The sequence below is a fragment of the Dendronephthya gigantea genome, unplaced genomic scaffold (assembly GCF_004324835.1).
Source record: "Dendronephthya gigantea isolate DGI-Jeju-01 unplaced genomic scaffold, DenGig_1.0 000080F, whole genome shotgun sequence".
NCBI classification, from domain to species: Eukaryota; Metazoa; Cnidaria; class Anthozoa; order Malacalcyonacea; family Nephtheidae; genus Dendronephthya; species Dendronephthya gigantea.
The window spans coordinates 117,854-137,620 of record NW_021163090.1 but is presented as its reverse complement, the minus strand read 5'-3'; the positions used below and the strand labels follow the sequence as shown (position 1 = coordinate 137,620).

General features: G+C 38.1%; 2 protein-coding genes across 3 annotated transcripts in view; both read left to right on the top strand.

Annotated features, from left to right (window-relative positions):
• The window catches only part of LOC114532634 (protocadherin-like protein), a 54,602-nt gene extending 34,916 nt beyond the window's left edge, over nt 1-19,686 (top strand). Inside the window, exons 1-18 of one of the 2 annotated variants that reach the window (XM_028554180.1) lie at nt 7,349-7,524; nt 7,622-11,500; nt 11,683-11,994; nt 12,317-13,179; nt 13,642-13,802; nt 13,993-14,502; nt 14,583-15,074; nt 15,167-15,424; nt 15,514-15,726; nt 15,795-15,958; nt 16,041-16,156; nt 16,271-16,563; nt 16,636-16,853; nt 16,998-17,172; nt 17,378-17,584; nt 17,687-17,905; nt 18,100-18,441; nt 18,600-19,686. In XM_028554180.1, coding sequence (XP_028409981.1) covers nt 7,625-11,500; nt 11,683-11,994; nt 12,317-13,179; nt 13,642-13,802; nt 13,993-14,502; nt 14,583-15,074; nt 15,167-15,424; nt 15,514-15,726; nt 15,795-15,958; nt 16,041-16,156; nt 16,271-16,563; nt 16,636-16,853; nt 16,998-17,172; nt 17,378-17,584; nt 17,687-17,905; nt 18,100-18,441; nt 18,600-18,928 — 8,748 coding nt within the window. In that variant the 5' untranslated portion in view covers nt 7,349-7,524; nt 7,622-7,624 and the 3' untranslated portion in view covers nt 18,929-19,686. Of the gene's footprint in view, nt 1-7,348; nt 7,525-7,621; nt 11,501-11,682; nt 11,995-12,316; nt 13,180-13,641; nt 13,803-13,992; nt 14,503-14,582; nt 15,075-15,166; nt 15,425-15,513; nt 15,727-15,794; nt 15,959-16,040; nt 16,157-16,270; nt 16,564-16,635; nt 16,854-16,997; nt 17,173-17,377; nt 17,585-17,686; nt 17,906-18,099; nt 18,442-18,599 lie in introns of those variants that run through there. The other variant, XM_028554181.1, reaches the window with a different exon arrangement.
• LOC114532641 (group XV phospholipase A2-like) lies at nt 47-2,791 on the top strand. Its single transcript, XM_028554189.1, has 5 exons — nt 47-165; nt 675-828; nt 1,081-1,298; nt 1,587-1,933; nt 2,023-2,791. The coding sequence occupies exons 1-5, from the start codon at nt 75-77 to the stop codon at nt 2,422-2,424; spliced, it is 1,212 nt and encodes a 403-aa protein (XP_028409990.1). The 5' UTR covers nt 47-74; the 3' UTR covers nt 2,425-2,791.
• Nucleotides 19,687-19,767: the final 81 nt, after the last annotated feature.

Sequence of the window (19,767 nt, the reverse complement as noted above, 5' to 3'; positions counted from 1 at the left end):
CCTGGTACTAATCCAGTATGTGCTATAGAGATCAGTGAAAGTGGTGGTCGGAACGTTACGCACATAATATTAAAATGTTATGTTTAAAAATAAAATTACTCTTTATATTTTTCTTTTTCACCGGAATTTTATCCAAGGAAACAAAGAGGAATCCGGTAGTGATAGGTGAGTATTTCATAATAATGTTAATCAACCGAAGTGGGATGTTTTGACAAAAAAAACATTAATCAAATACGATTGATATTTGATAGTCACATGCCGATCAAAAAACAGTTGTATAAATACGAGCCTTATTAATATAGTTCGTGCTTTAAAAATAGAATACTTAGGGCAATATTGAAGTTTCGAAGTGTCAGAACTTGATAAAAAGTGTATTCTAGTCTCTTTCAAAGGGGCTGAAAGCCGAGTGTTCAGTGTTACTTTGTTAGATGACTTGAATGATATTAATCATATTATGATTTATGATAACTCTTATCATGCTTTTTCATATTTCTATACAGCAAATGTACTTTGTGAGAGCATCCATTATATCATTGGATAGCTGCATGCAGTGAGGTTAAACAACGTATATAGCAAAATATTTAACATAACCCTATTCTGAATGTTGTGCGGTGAAACTAATTACCATTGAAACAAATCAGAATATATTGTAATTGGTACATTTCATCTTGTAGTCATAGGTGATGGAGGAAGTCAGTTACAACTCAAGTTGGATAAACCAAAAACTGTGCACATTTGGTGTGATAAGACTTCTGACTGGTTTACAAGTTGGGTGTCGATTGAAGAGTTGTTGCCAAAAGTTATTGACTGCTTCTCAGATAACATGAGGTATGTGACATAGTTATTCTACTAGTCCAGCCTACTAGTACAACTGTGCTCAAATTCATCCAGTTCAGGTATTCTTAGCATTTTACCAGTTCTATGTGTTCACATGAGGAAACTGGACAAATTTAAGCATGGTCCTAAATTCGTTTGGTTCCGTGTGAACGTAGTCTTAATCATGTAAAAATTCTCGGACTCTGAATTACCAGTGCTGGTACAGTACCATTACAAAATCCTGTGTCATTCTGTTCATTATAGATTAGTGTTTAATGTATCCACTGGAAAATACTCCAATTCTCCAGGAGTGCAAAGTTTTATTCCATATTTTGGAAATACCACTGGAATTGAATATCTCGATCCTTCAACTGAACATGTTGGTGAATACTTTGCATCATTTGTCCAAGGTTTGGTTGACACTGGTTATGTCCGAGGAAAAAGTATCAGAGCAGCTCCTTATGACTTTAGAAATGCTCCTGGTGGGTTTTATTTTATGAGTCTTTGTTGATAAAGTGAAAGAGCCCTAAGCCCTAAGTTGAAATTGAGTTTTTCTTGCAATGTGTCCAGACCAAGCTTTCACTTTCTCTTCTCCTCAGACAGAAGTAAACAGACTTCTGATTATTAGATTAAACTTACTCTACTTTAGATAGTTTACTCTGACTGATGCTGAATACCATCTGGAGTGTTTATCACAGTCATGACTGCTTGTGATGATATCACCTACAAACTTCACAGGTTCTTACTCAATGACATCAATATTATTTTAGATTCAAGTGGGGAATATTTTACAAAACTAAAATCACTTATTGAAGATACATTTAAGATTAATGAGAACATGCCTGTTGTGCTAGTTTGCCACAGTCTTGGCTGTCCCTATTCCAATATGTTTCTGCAAAAACAGACACAGGATTGGAAAGACAAGTATGTGAGAACATGGCTGACAATCTCCGCTCCTTGGGGCGGCTCAATTAAGACAGTGGGCCTGTATGCATCAGGCTACACCCTAGGAATTCCACATATTCTTGTTGACCCTTTAAAACTTCGGAGTTTTCAAAGATCTATCAAGAGCAGCGTTTATCTTTTGCCAAGTAAAGAATTTTGGACGTCAGAACATGTAAGTAGAAAAAATCCTTTGCATTCATTTCTACATCTGTTAGATTATCAACTATGGACAATGTTTAAAACGAGTATTATTCATTATAGGTGTTTGTGAAGACAGCAGTCAGAAATTACACAATTAAAGATTACGACGCTTTCTTTAAAGATATCGACTATCCCATCGCAATAGAAATGAAAAAAGCAGTCCCTCCGATATTCAATTCTTCAGCGCCCAACGTACCAGTGTTGTGTCTGCATGGTTCAGGTGTGGATACACCCGTGACATACTCGTACAAATCTGGGACCTTTCCAGACGGGCCCCCAGATATTTCAATGGGTGACGGGGATGGGACTGTACCCGCAGTCAGTCTCAAGGGCTGCACTCGGTGGAAACAAGATAAACCGATAGTTATAAAAGATTTTGACGCATGTGAACACAATGGAATACTTCGAGATAAAACTTTTATTGATTTTATTAAGGATTTTCTTTACAACAGTACATTTTAGGAGGCGTTAAAGTCATTGGCTGGTCTAGATTTTAGGTTTTTGCGTGATGCCACATCAAGTCAGATTACATCATTTTTCTTTCGTAATTTCTTGATTATCATCAAGCTACATCTAAAATCAGGCTGAGATGCTAAATTAATGCTTTTTTAAAGGTTTGGCACATTGCTATATATATTATAACTTCAGTAGACTATAGAAGCATGGCAGAAGATATTGAATACGATTAGAGGGATTTTCTTTTTTATATAAATTTCTTAGATAGCTAGTGATAATTGGTATTAGTGACAACTAAAAAGTAAGGGAATTTCACAAATTTCTTGTAACTTTTCAAATTTTTCAGTTTTCAAATAAAATCCGCGCTGAAACACCCTCGTTGTTGTATTTACGATGGCTGCTGTGTTTATTAAATTAGTCTTCTTTGTCCCCTGTGAAACTAATAACGTTAGACCACAGTTAATTTAACTGTGGTTAGACTCTCTACATCCTCATTAAAACCATGACTTCACTCCAGCGAATATTACGGCCATACTGAGCACAAATATTACTGAAAATATGACAAGAAACACTTTATTAAGAACTGTAGCTGCAAGCTTCCAATCTCTCGGTGTCTCCTCGGGATGCGGGGGTACCTCGAGGACATCTTCGGATCTGCTCGGAACAGTGACGTCGGGAATCGTTTCTTGAATTGATGAATGCGGGAAAAACGAATTATGTTGGAACTGGAAAATTTCGCTTGCTTCTGAACTTTTTCTGCTGTTGTGCCGTGTTGATCTGATTTCCTTATTTTCCTTATGGCGTACTGAGTTGATAACTGGAGATACTGGCTGAACAACTGACGAGGAATCGACGTCTTTTTCCTTGTATGTGTATTCAACACGAAGTAGTTTCTTTAAGACGCAGTTAAACACCTTGTACACCCAGTCAGGCATTGGAGCTGTGTTTTCGTGCCATTTAATTACAAGGCATGTGGCGAAAAGACAAAACGCTGTTTCAATTATTGTTATCAAATAAAACTTTTGAACCAAAGGCATTGCTTCTGAAGTGGGAGGCATTGAGTCCGCCACGATTAGCATATATACCGTCATTGCTAGTAAGACTGTTATTACCAGAGATGTCCGCTCTCCGTTGTTGGCGGGAAGATAGAAAGTGAGGCAACAGAGTAAGGCTATGATTGTACAAGGTACGATCATATTCATGATATAGAACAACGATTTACGACTCAATTCCAAACGACACTTTATTACGCTGTATTCTCCTGTATGTAATTTCTCGTCTTTTACCTAGCAAAAAATATGTCTTTCAAATTATTCGTGTTAGGGTTAAACTCTCCAAATACAATACAGGTTGGTTAAATGAGACTTGCCTGTCCATGAATGTAATCCAGTGACCACTCGCTGTTTGGTATAAAATATCTCATATCTCCACAAGTTTTTTCACAAGGTACAAACACCAAATCTTCTGTCGTGTGACGCCAGGAGCCAAACTCGAGCCAACAAGTTTGGTTATCAAATGGAAAATACCGAACTCGTATTGCGCATGTGCTTCTCGTAGATACTGGGCCGTACCATGAACAATTCCCATCATGCTCTACAACAATTTTTGTATCAATACGATGGTAGACGCTTGCGTCATCCACAGCTCTAACAAACAAACAAAGATTAACTCAAATACAGTATGAAACGTCCAGTCCGCCGGAAAATGGCGTATTTGACCATGGTCATATTCGCCGGAAAATGGCAAATACGACCATGGTCATATTCGCCGGAAAATGGCGTATTCGATCATGGTCATATTCGCCGGAAAATGGCAAATACGACCATGGTCATATTCGCCGGAAAATGGCAAATACGACCATGGTCGAGTTCGCCGGAAAACGACTAATTCGACCATGGTCATATTCGCCGGAAAATGGCAAATAGGACCATGTTCATATTCATCGGAAAATAGCAAATACGACCATGGTCATATTCGCCGCAAAATGGCAATTACGACCATGGTCGAATTGGCCGGAAAATGGTGAATACGACCATGGTCGAATTGACCTATTGATAATATTCTGCTTTTACTCAAATCTCACCTATTCCAAAGTGTCAGATCAGGGAACCAAACTTTCTCCTTTTCGACCGTTATTTTTCTAACGCCATTGTATTCTTCCGGCTTCCACTTCAGAAAACTATTCGTCCAGTTCATTCTCAACCAGATATTCAACCACATCACTTGTTTCTTTTCATTCTAGCAAAATCATGACATGTTTTGTGACATCTGTCTACTCGACTGTGCCTCACCAATTTTATTGACATTTTGAATTATATCATTTCACTTTCACAAATCCTGTTATTCTAAACGTTTTCAACAAGAAACAGTCAACAAACACAGTTATATTTAAGGAATAACACCCACAATTAACACCACTACCTTCACATTTTACTGATTTTATTGAGACGTGAAAATCTTAGACACTGAAACTCATTTAGAATATGCCGAATCATATCATACCAGTTCTAAAATTTGATGAACGTCAAAATCAAAATGGACGTGAATGACTGTGTTCTCTGAGGAGAGGGGTATAATATCTCTTGTCAAAGGATAAGAATTGTTTCCAAACAATTTTTCCATCAGATGATATCTTGCGTTCTCTTTGCCACCATTTGTTACAACTGTGTAAGTTTGGAAGTATATAAGTTACGGAACACACGATGAAAATGCTACGAACTATGTAGAAATTATTTTGACAAAAGATTTTCCCTCGGAATTCATTAGATATGACCTAATTAAGTGATGATCGCACACAAGATGTTCAACTATCATTGATGTGTGGTACAATTTATCTTTTCATCAGGAATAATTCATCATGGACAGCCATTATCGGCAAAATCCCATTATTTTTTCATGCAATGGCTAAACATTAGCGCCATATTATTCTTCTTCTTCACTAATAACGTCTGATAAGATAATCGCACCATATTTCAGGGAACATATTGCTTATATTTAATCAACAAAATAAGTTTTATTTTTACTCAAATTATTTTACAAGTTCATTTCGTTTACTTAATTCAAAAGGCGTTTGATATTTGATTTTAGCAGAAAGGTATAACAACATCGTACAGCAGGGTGCTCAGAGTAAAAACCCTGGGTACGAGGTTAGGTGCTCAGGTTTATTCCACTCCGGCGATTGCTACAGAATGTATTTCAGCACAGGAAAATCAGGATTCAGTAGTCATTTTTTCCAATAAAACATACGCATTATCAAATGTGGTATAACAAATGCATGTATGCTAAAACAGATAGTGTGATACAAACTCCTCTGACGAAGGCCTTTGGGTCGAAACGTCGAGAAGTGTTTTTGTCTAGTTTAGACAGTTGTTACACCACATTTGATGCAAAGTTGTTTAACGATGCTGCTAGTCTGATCCCTGGCGATACTAAAGTTTTCGTGTGGAGTAGAACCAGAAACTTTTCAGAAGCAATAGAGTTTGAACGACGATAGCTATCAAAAACTGAGAATGGACGCCTTTTAAAAACCGCGTTCTTTATGCCTACTAAGTTCGTCTGTAAACTTTTATAATAAAAAAAGCAAGCGAATATCTTACCGTTTCTTTGCAACAAAAAGAAGAATAAAACAAGGTGCCGTTCCATCTTCTTCTCTGTTTGGTAAGCTGGCTATATTTGACGTGAGGTTCACTGCATAAATATTACATGTTTTCAGTGACATGATATTTTCTTATCAAACATCACACATCACGAGAGTTGATATGATCTGGTTTGTAAATGTTTTTCAAATGAACAGATGGTTGTGTATTTTTCATTGTTAGAGATACTGGCCTGTTTGTTTTTTGCGCAGTTTAAGTGGTCAAGCCGGCTTCGTTTCCCAATGACACTGAACTCGGTACAAATATCATGCATGTCTGCGTGTGCCTGCGTTCGCTATTATGCTTCAATTAGTTGAAACAACTACAGTAATTCAAAAGTTCTTATTTCTTTGTTCTTGTACACTTTCAACTCAGGCAAATCGTGTGGTCTTGGCCAGCAGATTAGTTTTAATCAACCTAGTGCACTGCGCACAGGTTTGGACGAACGCCCCAAAATTGGGCTTGGTTGCGGGCAGTGAACTGCGGGTTGCCTATCTGGACAGACAGGAAATGACTGGCAATTGTTGCTAGGGTCAGTCAATGGGGTCAGTACTTATTCAGGAATGTTGCCTTTATGTTGGTATTTATTTTAAAACAGAAGTTGTATAACACGGTTGTACTTTAAAATCATTCAGTTTCACACATTATGAACGTCATTTTTTCACACAATTGCGTTATTGCGAAACTCGACTTGTATCGTATGCATTAATGCACGATTTAATACAACAATTAGAATATGCAAAATGGCTATTAGAATACAAATTTGTGGTTTCCTGAAAGACAAATATTTGAACGACTTTGTACCGAACTACATATTTGATAGCGTGATAAATGTCAGTCTTTACTGCATGCTGTATCTGGCTGACTCTAAACGTTTATGTGTCATATATAACTTGCTAGAGCCAAAATTTCTTTTAGATTTAGTTAACACGAGAATATCCACACGGAATATTCATACAATGTGCAATTAAAACCTCTTAGAACGTTCAAGTATCAATTACGTCACCATGTTACTAGTATTGAAACTTTATATAGGGACAGTTTACAAAATCCTTCTTTGGATAGTTAATACTATATTTTCCACACAAAAGTGATTTAAGAACAAAATTTATAGCTTAAACAACTTAATCAAATGATATTTTCCCACCACCCCGCGAAAATGCCTTTGTATTAGAGGTTGGTAATCTATTTCGAATCGCCTCACACAGAGAAGAACGCCGAGGAATGCCGGAATCTGATTGGTTCACGGCGAACGCCGAAGGTGGGGGCAACTAATATATGCATTCCTTATTACACAAACATTCAGCGTCGTTAAAAAGAATTCCAACTAAAAATTTTACTTCTTTTGGCGAAATTCTCACTGAACAACCACGATATTTTACCACTGTTGTGCAGGGAATGTTCTTGATAATATCTTAAATCGGTAAGAGGCAGATCAGGCGATAAATTGGTTTAAGAATCGTCTTTTTTGGTGAGTATTTTATAGTGTACATATAATTAAACTGTACGCGATCATAGCTTCGTTTTATTGCGGCAAAATTTCTGACCGTATTGTATCTATCTTGAAGCTGATGGCGATTAATTTCCTGGTGGTTTGTTCGTTTTTGCTCATTGTGAAAAGTACTTGGGTCGGTGGTAATTCGTACAAGAAGATCCCAATTGAAGGATCTCTACAAGATACTGCCACATCAAAGCGTTTTCTATCGTTGATGCTTAGAAAATCTTTACCTAACGCAAAGGCTTTAAAATTTCGGAGAAATGCCGCGCTTACTAAAATGTCACTTAACGATGAAGTCCACAAAAGTCACGTAGACAGTATATCAAAGCGGTTTATTGCCATGATGCTGAGAAAATCTCCAGCTAAACTTAGTCATGGAGTTGCCTCAAGATTACCCAGAGATGTTGAAAAACCCCAGAGGAAATTACATGAGGGTTTTATACCTCGTTCATCAAAGCATTTTATATCCATGATGCTACGAAAATCCCCAGGCTTAAAGTTCCGTAGAGATGTGCATCGAGCTTTGCCAAGGTTTCGACGTGAAGAAGGAGAGGAGGAAGAAGACGTAGAATTGAACAGGGCTGATGAACAACGTCGTGAGTATGAGAGACGGTTATTTGAAAGTTTAAATATTATTGGTACAGTTCCAGCAACACGGCTTTATGTTCCTGAGTTTGTACAAGACAGTAATGATGGTTCAACTGCACCTTTTAATATTCTACCTAATACTATAGTTGGTAAAGTCCGTAAACTTTTTCCTAATGGTAAGCAGTTGATTGTCTGGCCTTATAAGGGATGGCGGAATTTCACAGTTGATCAGGACACGGGAGAAGTCAGGACGACTACCAAGATGGACTTTGAATTTCTCAGACTGTATAACATGACCATCCGTGATTTCAGACACAATTACACTGATGATGAACCATTAAAACAACCACCAGTGCCAAATCCTGAAAACAAGGATGATCCACAACGTGATTATGTCGATCATTACTTAATTGTTGAAGTTGTTGATCGGAATGACAATGCTCCGAAATGGATTCGAGATACATCTGGTGGTGGATTCTTTACTGGGAAAATAAATACAAATGCTCGTGCTGGGACACCTATTCTTCATATAAACCCTGCAGATGATGACAGTGGGCCACGAGGAAGGATACGTTTCGATATCATCACAGCTGATAAGAAGCAATCTAAATTTACAATTGATCCTAAAACTCACTATTTGAAAACAACTGGGGACCTGCTTGAGAGTAAACGCTATAAGGTAAGGGTTCAGGCTCTTGATTATGGAATGCCACCTAGAAGAAGTGCAGTCCAGGATTTCACAGTTCGTGTTGAGAAAACTCCTCCAGAGTTCACAGGTGCTCCATATAATCTTAATTTCTCGGAAGCTGATGTTCGAGGCAGTGTTGTGGCAAAAGTTCAAGCAATAAGTAGATCTGGAATGCAGATGAAGTATGAAATAATTACAGCGGATGTTAAGGACACTTTTGCCATAAATCATCTTGGAGAGGTAACACTTTTACGTGAAATTGATTATGATACAGCTAACGACTCCGACAAGATGTTTACGTTCACGGTTCGAGCATCTGAGGATGCTTATCAAGGTCGTACCACAGATGTCACTGTGAATCTAAGGCTTGTAAATGCTGACGATCATTTAGGAATGTTTAAGACACCTGCAAAACGATTGGAATTTAAAGAGGGTTCAATACGGACTGGTGGAGATATCTATAAAATTGATGTTGAAGACTGTGATTGTAATGAAAATTGCGACTGTAAATCAGGAGAAATGATTTACTCTCTTGGGGATACTGGAGGTTTTTTTGATATAACAAGTGCTGGACAAATCCGAAACATTGAAGATTTAGATTATGAGAAAAAGAATTATTTCTTCTTTCCAGTTAAGGTTACAGATCCCGGGACAAATGGCCGCACAAGGACATCCTATGTGGAAATAACTGTTTTAGATATTGATGACACCCCACCAAAATTTCCTAATCCTATTTTTGATTTTGCAATTTTTGAAGATGCACCAAAAGATCAGGTTATTGGTGTTTCACAGGCGTTGGACCCAGACCCTGCAACAAAACCGAGTGATATTAGTTATGCAATTGATAACGATGACCCAAATGAGGGTAGGGATTACTTTTATGTTGCAAATCAAGGTGTTATAAAAGTGTTTGAAAATAGAAATCAATTTCGCGGCTCTGACACTTATGAATTAAAAATAAGTGCTACTGACAAGGGTGGCCACAAATCAAATCCTTCTGCAACTGTTAAAATTCATGTTCTTGATGTGAATGACCACCAACCTGTCTTCAAAGAGTGTAAGAAGCAATCGATTAAGGAACACCAGCCTATTGGCACAACATTGACTACCTTAACTGCAACAGATGATGACAGAGGTGTCAACAAATTGATTGAATATAGCCTTGCAACAGTGCAAAAACATAACTTCTTTGCAATCAACAATCAAACTGGTGAGGTGAAAACAACACAAGTGCTTGATAGAGAGAAATATGATGAAATCTTTGTAGTTGCCAAAGCAACAGATGGTGGTCCAACTAGAAGTGAACCTCTTCGTCAAATTGGTTACTGTCAGTTTGTTGTCGAAGTTTTGGATGTTAATGATCACCATCCCATATTCACTGTGCAACTTTATGATGTGTCTGCTTTAAGGGGACTTTCCACAGGAAGCCGTTTGTTATATGTAGAAGCTATAGACCCAGATCAGGGTGAGAATGCAGTGATTGAATATTCAAAAGTCTCACAGAAAATTGGTTCAAGTAATGAAGACTATCTAGAAGTTGTTAAAACAACAGGAGAAGTGAAAATTAAAAGTTCAATGGTAAGGCTCAATATTGGTGATAAAATAATATTTATCATAGAAGCTAAAAACAAGGTGCCTGTTGTTGGTGGAGATAAGGGAACCAAAAAGCAAACAAGAGTAGAAGTAACCATTGCTAAAAATGCACCACCTACCTTTGGGAAATCTAAGTATGTTGGCAAGGTGAAGGAAAATAGTGCTGCTGGGTCGTCTGTTTTAACAGTTGGAATTGTTGGTGGTGGCAGTGCACTATACTCCCTGCAACTTTTGCGAGATCGTGATAATTTACCATTTGTGATTGGTTCAGCAACTGGAGTCATTACAACAACAAAGCCCTTGGATTATGAGTTTGAAAAATCCTACCTGTTTGCAATTCAAGCACATAAATCAGGCGCAAATGACCATTCCTCTGTCATTGTTGAGATTAATGTTGAAGATGTTGATGATGTTGTACCGATATTTGGTAATGACAAATATGAAGCAACAGTCTCAGAAGCTGCTGGGGGAGGAGTTGATGTATTCCGTGTCCAAGCCAGTGATCCAGATCCTGCAGGTGGAGGGAAAATGATTTACAATATTGAAGACAAATTTGATTTTAAAATATTTTCAGTAGAAGAGAGAACAGGTTATGCACAAATCAAGACTGCTACCTCACTTAAAAAGGGATTTTTCGACAGAGAAAAGAAATCTGTTTACACTATTATAATTGAGGCATATCGAGACAAATCGCCAGGTCTACGAAGTACAGCTGTGCTTACTGTAAATGTGCGAGATGAAAATGATTCACCACCTGTGTTTGCGAAGACAGATTTTACAGCAGCTCCTATCCCAGAAAATATCCCAGTGCCATATGTTGTACCTAATCTTGTACTCAATGCAACAGACCAGGACATTCTTGAGAATGCTGATGTTTACTATTTTATCACTTCTGGAAATGATGGTCGATTCTCTATGGAAACTAGGGTGGGTCAGGACCAACAAAATACTGGAAGATTGATAGTTCTCCGTCCATTAGATGCTAGAAAGTCACCAGAATTTAGGGCAAATCCTGTGTATACTTTGACTGTGACAGCTACAGATCGTAAACACACAGCAACAGCCACCATTACTGTTAAGGTATGTTTAGTATGTTTATTTATTAGAAATTTTTCTGATAGTTTTTTATGTTAAAAAAAACGTTTGCAACGTTTTTTATTAAGTTGAAAGTTGAAATTTGCATCCCCAACAATATGTTTGCCACTCTTTTCAAATGGCTTGGTATTATTATCTAATTTTTTAATTTTATCATTTTTCCGCAGGTCTTAGATCGTCCTGATTCCAAACCAGAATTCCTAAAGTCGTTTTACGAGAAATATCTACCAGAGAATGCAGGACCTGGTCTTCCAGTGGTAAAAGTTGAGGTGAAAAAGCCTGAAGATCCCAAAGCTGTTATTCGCTTCCGACTTGATGAAAAAGCATTGCCATATTTTGAAATCAATGATGTGACAGGAATGATCACTACTGTAGGAGAACCTTTGGACTGGGAGGTGACGCCTATCATTACGTTCCCTGTCTATGCTTACGAAATACGAAGTCCCAATATCACTGGTCAGACATTTGTCAGAGTCAAGGTAATTCTTCTATTAATGTCATCACAAATGGTAAAAAAATATTTTGTAGCAATATGTGAAACAAAAAACCCTTAATACAAGAAGCCAAGCCTACCTCAGTCAGCAATTGACTCAGCAATTTAAATTCACCTGATGAGTGTGGCAGACACTGTTTGTTAGACCAAACAAATTTGTAGTGAATAAAATATTATGAAGTAGACCAAGCTTATTGAATCGTAATTATCTCCCTCTTATTAGCTCTGGTAATCTGCAGACTATGTAACCCTTAACGTGTCTAACATATGCCTAAGAATTAGGTAAAAACATTTATCCTTCTTTATAGATAAATGACGTAAATGACGCGCCACCCTTGTTCCTGAACCAACCATATGTTGGTTATATTAAAGAAAATTTACCTGTTGGTACTTTGGTTCGATATATCAACGCCATAGATCGGGATAACCCGGATATAAATGGAGGCAAGAATGTAAGACTCAGGTACGCGTTGCTGACAAACACTGGGGAAGATCCATTTGACAAGGACGGAAAATTGTTTAAAATGGATAGCAACGGTCGACTTGTTACGAGGGTAAAACTGGACGCTGAAGAATTTAGAAGAAATTTGTCTATTCGTGTCAGAGCTTGGGACGACGGCAATCCACGGTTATATGGCGAGACAGACGTTACTATTGTTATTCGTGATGAGAGCGAATTTCCAGCGTGGTTTAGAAAAGAAAAATACGAAGCAAGCGTTTCTGAGAGTCGTCCACCTGGTTTTGTTGTTTTACAGCTGACTACGAAAGATCAGGATTTTGCACCCCCAAATAATTACGCCTTTTCCATAAAGAGTGGTAATTACCCGTACGCTTTTGACATCAACCAGGAGACAGGTGAAATTGTCGTGGCAGGAGAACTGGATATTGATAAGACAGGAACAAAGGTTTATAATTTGACGGTTGGTTTGAAAGAAAGGAGTGATGAATTGTTGATAAACATTGGCATTGATTTGAAAAGAGCATTTGAACACACAGCTACAGTGAAAATCACTGTTATTCCAGGAAATGATAATCGTCCTACATTTACCGACCCGGACAAAACATATATATTAACAATTCCTGAAAATACACCCGTTGGAACGAGGTTAAATCCTAAGCCTCTTGCCATAGAAGCTTATGATAATGATTTGGGATATAGCAATGAGTTCAGGTAACTTTATACAGTACAGTGGCAATTTGACTTCATTGGTTGTATTATTAAATGCTACAATTTTCGTGCGTGGTGCAAGTATATACAAAATTTACAAATTTTACAAGGCTTTATTTTCTCATTTTGTTATGAAAAAACTCTTTCAGTAGCATAATATGACTTAGCATCAAATGTAGTAAAACAACTGCCTAAATAAACAAAACACTTCTCGACGTTTTGACCTGAGGGCCTTCTCGAAACGTCGAGAAGTGTTTTGTCTATTTAGGCAGTTGTTATACTACATTTGATGCTAAGTTGTTTGAAGACGCTGCCACGCTGCTCCTTGGTTATATTGCATAATATTACTGTTTAGAAATCGCTAATTGGTAGTGTGGAAAAGAGTTTGAACGGTTTAGCATAATATCTTACTACTGTTGTCAGCAGTTAGCTCAAAGATTAACAATTTAATGTTTTCATTCCAAGGTTTATGATAACATCAGGAAACATCGGCGATTGGTTTGGGGTGGTCAAACCTAGTAATAGCTCAAAAAAGGCAGAAATTTTGATTCAATATCCGCTTGATCGAGAATTTCAAGATCGTTATGACATGCAGTTGGTTGTTATAGATAACGGAGGAGTATCAGGTACTTGTGTTTTGTTGTTATTTGCTGTCAATCCTGATTATACCATACTTACATGCAGACAATTTACCAAGAAGCAGCGTTGCAGCGTTTTCGATGTCAAAACGTCGAGACGTTCTTTTTGCATATTTTCACAAACAGTCAGTATTGAATTATTTTTCCAATGTTTGTCACTATATAACTTTCTTCCTAGATTTGGCTTGGCTACAAATAACCCTGGAAGATGTAAACGACAATCCGCCGAGATTCCTATCTCCATTTTACACCGCTTCAATCACAGAAGGACGCTGTGACTCTAATACACCTCTTGTCACCCTCGCCGCGGTTGATGCCGACGAAGACCCACAAGGACCATTTGCCTTTGCTTTTGCCCCTAATGGAAATCCTGGCAACCGATTTTCGCTTCGTGACGATCCCGAAAAGAACAGTACTAAGCTGTATTGTACTGGCAGTGTGGACCGAGAGGCTACGCCAGATTTAAAAGTGGTTGTAAAAGTCACAGATGATCCAGAACCAAAACTGTCTTCAACTGCCAACGTATTTATACATGTAAAAGATGTTGACGAATCGGGGGAGTCGAGTGCAAGAATGCGAGTTGTTGTAAATGCTATTGATGGAAAGTTTGTTGGAGGAAGGATTGCACAGACATACTTCAAGGATAATGATGGTGATAATACTCGCGGGATGACTTATACTCTCACAGGTACAGTACAATTTCACAAAATAGTGCACATAGAATGCAGATTTTGCTCTTTAATCACGACTGCATTATGTTTTTGCCAGGTTCAGACGAGTTTACAGTGCAAAGTAACGACGGTTGGATCAGTGCTAAGAGTACTGTAAAGGTGGGAAAATATGAACTGAAAATTCAAGGACGGAAAGGAAGTTCGCGGCCTTCATGTACAGTTGACGTCAATGTTCGTGATGTCCCAAAAGAGGCCATTGAGAACAGCGCTGCTATACAACTTCACGAAGTCCTGAACACTAACCGCTTTTTGAACCCTATCCGTCAGGGCAGCACCAGCAAGTTTGATTCGATTACTTATTATGATCGCTTTGTCAATATGTTGTCCGACTTGTTTGACGTTTCTGCCGACAATGTTTATGTCTTCAGTATTCAAATGTCAAAACAAATCAGGAAGCCAGGAAGACCTTATCCTGCCATAGATGTTCATTTTGCTATTAGGAAAGAATCTACAGTTAAAAGTCCATTTCTACCTCGATATATTTTGATTAATACATTGGAAAAGAATAATAAAACACTAAAAGAGATTGGTAAGTCTCGCATTTTTAATGCCTTATCTTTTACTTATATAAGTTACCCAATATCTAGGTTTGTTTAATGTGTGTTAACCTTATTTTTGCAGGTTTCAAACTTGGTATGATTGGTCTTGATTACTGTGTTGAAGAGACAAAGAAGTCTGGTATGTGTCGAAATACGGTGCGTCTTGTTGGTGACGAGTATTCTGTCGTGAGCAGCGATTATGGTTTGATACCAGTCCCTGACTATGCGGTCGCAATCACATCAATCACAGTCAAAGCCGGCGCAGAATATGATCGTTATCATCAAGATCCTGATCCGGAGTATGATACGTGTGTGAATGACGTCAGTTGTCTTAATGGAGGTAAGGAAATATTCAACTGGTTAGTGAGAAACTGATAAGTTAAAGTATTTAAACGTTTTAGTCCTATAAGAGACTATTTTTCTTTGCAGGAACATGTCACGATGTTTTACCACGAGGTTTTGTATGTGAATGCCCCGGAAAGTACAGTGGTCCTAGGTGTCAGCTTACTACTCGCACATTCCAGGGTAACTCTTACATCTGGTTGCCTCCCAAGACCCCGCATAATTTTGGGAGTGTCTCATTGGAGTTTGCGACTGGTGCAGCCAATGGTCTGTTGCTCTATCAGGGCCCTGCAGTCAAAGGTACGTCAGTTGAAGACAATTCTCCAGATAAACAGTCCATTATCTCATGATAATCGTACGATATTTAGATGGCAACAATGGTCGTGGAGATTTCCTGGCTATTAGTTTGAAAAATGGACGGATTCAAGTGGGTTTGACGTTCGGAGGAGAACCTCAGGTATTTTACATGGACGAAGGACCAACACTGAATGATAGAAAGTGGCATCATGTTGAAGTTTCACATCAAAGAAAGGTTTGTCATAATTTTATTTCTTGTGGTGAAATATTCAGCTTCTTTTATTCTGACCGTTGTTGCGTCTTATTGTTTACTTTAGGAGGTGAAATTGGTTATCGATCATTGTAAATATGCAGATATCGTGGAGGATGACGAGCGCATTGTAGAATTACGAAAACATTGCGAACTTATAACAAGAACTAAACAAAACTACCAGTAAGCAACAATTAAGATGGTTATTCTAGTTTAACCTAACCAGACCCACAAATCTTGAATTCCGTATGTTATATAAGATATTTCTTGACCTGTAGTTTACAATTTTTCGCTCAGGTTTTTGAATGGTCTTGGTCCAATGCAGATTGGTGGCGTTGAAAGCATGCCTTTGGACTATCCTTCTTCAAAGTTCATCGAGTATAAATATTTTGATGGTTGTATTCGTAAGATCAAGGAGAACCTAGAGATGTACGACTTATCATATCCTCTCAAAGTCGTCAATGCTCCTGCAGGATGTACTATCATGGCTGAATGCCCCACTTGTTTGAATGGTGGTTATTGTTACCCAGGATTTGCTCGCAGTGTTTGTAGCTGTCCTGCGGGTTACATTGGTGACGACTGTAGCGGAAGTAAGTATATTTGATAAAATAAACAAAAACCCCTTCTTTATACATGAATTTAACCAAATCTTTGTTAATTAGATGCTCCGCGATACTGGTATATGGCAAACAGTTTTACGGAGTACACGCTACCTGGGGAAGAACGTCGAAAGAAGCGTGGGGCGGCCCAGGAACCTTCAGATCTTCTAGATCGTTTTAGTAATCACATTACTATGCAAATACGCCTTGATCCTGGTGTTACTGAAGCTATATTTTTCTATGCTGTCAGCGAGGAGGGACTGGAATACAGTAAATTGGGGGTAGGTTGTTGAACACTGTGGCGGAATACAAGTGTAAAATACGTAGTGCTTCTGGTTTCGCCAACAAGGCAAATTTGGTCTTTTAGTTACACTTGCTGTTTTTTTTCATCTTGCATGTATCGATATATCTGATTTTTCTTTCAGTATGAAGAAAATAAATTGTATTATGAGTTTAAACTATTGGACGCTTTGGTTCGACTGGAAATGCCTGCTGAAGCTGATGTGGCCGATGGCAACTGGCATGATGTAGTGGTGTCTCGGGAAGGAAACACTGCTGTGTTGCAAATTGATTATTCAGGAAGAGTAACCAGAAATACAGGTAAATCTCTATGACTGCTGCATGTGCTTTCGACTGCGTATCGCACATACTCCTAAATTGTTTGATTTTAAGTTCCGACATTTCCTTTTAGAGAGTTTCTCCAGCTTTCAATGAATCAATAAGATGTGATTCAGTTTCTAACCATATAGAGGGCGATCCATTATAAATAGAGCTAACAAATGATCGATTTACTCTTAACTTTCAGGTGGTACGAAACAGTTAATACGCATGAGCAGCGCTAAGATCGTGGTTGGTGGATTGCCCGACATTGCTCCTAATATGACAATTGTTGACAAAGTCGTTGAAGCCGCCGTTTATGATATTCGTTCTCGACGTCGTCGCTCAGCTGGTACAATACTTGGTGTAACAACTGATGGACGAGCTGTCAGAAGCGTTGCTGGAGACATGCAAGGTTTGAAATACTTGTTTATACTGATAGTGTAAGAATATGACGGATAATCTCATCTAAGAACTGTGATATATTGTCTCCGTTTTTATCTCCATTCTTTCATAGGCTGCACCGGCAGTAGCAGTTACAATGGCAAGAATTTAGACACAGATCCAAACGTAAAGAAAGCAAGAATGAATGTAGAGATAGGATGTCCATGTCGTGCTGTATTACAATGTAGAAATGGAGGTGTTTGTGTTGATGCTGCTGTACCATTCTGTCAGTGTACCCATGGTTGGTCTGGTTCAACATGTGAGGATATAGTTTATGTAGCCCCTGTACTTGGTGAGTAACGTTTACAATGATATACTATGATGCTCCTTAATGTTCACGTATGTACTGTAATATCAACACGAAACCTACTTCATCAGAGAACAATACAGATCTTCATTGTTTGTTTTAATCTCGTAATTTCCTAGTTATTCTCTTGCTTAAAAATACCATAAAATCGACGGAGTTCTGGTGTTTTGTCTTCTTAGGAAACAGAGTCGATGGTCGAGCAAGATGGAAAGATGGCGGTGTTCTTGTTGTTATTTTCATCGTCGTGTTGTGTGTCTTGATTCTTGCTATTGCTTTATTGATTATCAAGAAGCAACGTGAAGCTCCGTATTCTGTTCCTGTTGGAGATGAAGGTCAAGATAGTATCATGCCGTATCATGACGATGGAGCCGGCGAGGAAGACACATACAACTATGATATAAATCATTTGATGAAATATTCCTATCGGGATGGTCATGGTACCATCACTAAGTCTGTGAACGGCAAAGACGTTGAACAAATGGAACTTCTGTCCACAAGAACGGATGGACTCATGGCTGAAGGTGACGTTTTGATCTTTATGAAATATGCGAAAAGAAATCGTGAAAACAGACACTTCAAGTTGGTCTTCTTCAGCCGACACTGGGCCAGTTTGAAGAGGATGTTGTTTGAGGTTGTTTGCAGTTTATAAACTTAGTATTTACCGTCTCTTTTGCGACAGGTTCAGGAGGCGGTATGATGACGATGACGTCAGGAGAAAAGAGTGAGATGGCGAGAGAAAGTGTTGATCTTTGGCCGTTCATCCTGGAGCGAGTTCAGAGAGCCGACGAAGATATGAGCTGGTGGCCGGAGGACGAGATGCGACACTGGAGTGATGAAGGAGATGAGGGCGAACAAGCAAACCTGAGCGAGATTGAGGACAGCGATGACGAAGAGGAGGCCGAGCAGGACTGGGAATTCTTGAAGGACTGGGGTAAGAAGTTTGAGAATTTAAATAAGATATTTAACCCTGAAAGTGACGATGAAGATGACGAAGAAACTGAAGCTTAACTCGCCAGAATGTGAACATATTTTTCTGCAACTTTTCGTTAGGAAAAGAATTTATTTTTCTTGTAGCTATTTCATTTTGCTTAATGCTTAGTTTTCCTTTATTTCATATATAACTTTATTTACTATTACTTGGACATAAGGTGGTTTCCGTGATCACTCGAATGGTACTAAATATCAGGCTACAATTAATAACTAAAAGTTTGTTTGCAATTTCATTCAAACCATTCTTTGTGGCAGTTTAGAAGTTTTTCATTCGAAACATTCATGAACATTCGTTTGTATTTCTGTATCAGTTAAACCACCATTAATACTTGATCTGTCTGAATACCATCGCTTAGCTGACGGTGCAGATAAAATTGCTAGTTGTTAGGCATTCGTATTTCCGCTTATTTATCGAGATAATATGGTGTAGATTTTTCTAAAAGTTCTCGATAAATGCTGGCTTCAAATATACCCTGGTTGTAAATTGTTTTTTTTCTACTTACCTGTATAACTAGATAGTTATTTACTATATCATATAGAACTTGCAATGACTCCGTGAATATACATATAAAAGCGTTGCTTTAAGTATCATAATATATATTTCAACACACTGTCTGTCAACTGTCAAGGCTTTCATTTTGACAGTTAACTACACACCCGAAAATGCTTGTATTGTAACTGCATTACTGTACTGTAGTGATAAAATAATGTGTGTCAATTCAATAGTCTTTTTTAGATAATTTTGTAGAAATAAGTAATTAAACATTTTCAATGTACGCTGATGGTTGTAATTACGTTTCTTTCGACTGCTGTCAATTGTTAAGTGCAGAAGATGGTATATGGTACCATACCACCCT

Bases quoted from the DNA above. Each gene is read 5' to 3' on its own strand.
- LOC114532641 (XM_028554189.1), top strand. From the start codon at position 75: ATGTTATGTTTAAAAATAAAATTACTCTTTATATTTTTCTTTTTCACC. The intron at 829-1,080 runs GTATGTGACATA...TGTTCATTATAG, and splicing joins TGCTTCTCAGATAACATGAG to ATTAGTGTTTAATGTATCCA. The intron at 1,299-1,586 runs GTGGGTTTTATT...ATATTATTTTAG, and splicing joins TGACTTTAGAAATGCTCCTG to ATTCAAGTGGGGAATATTTT.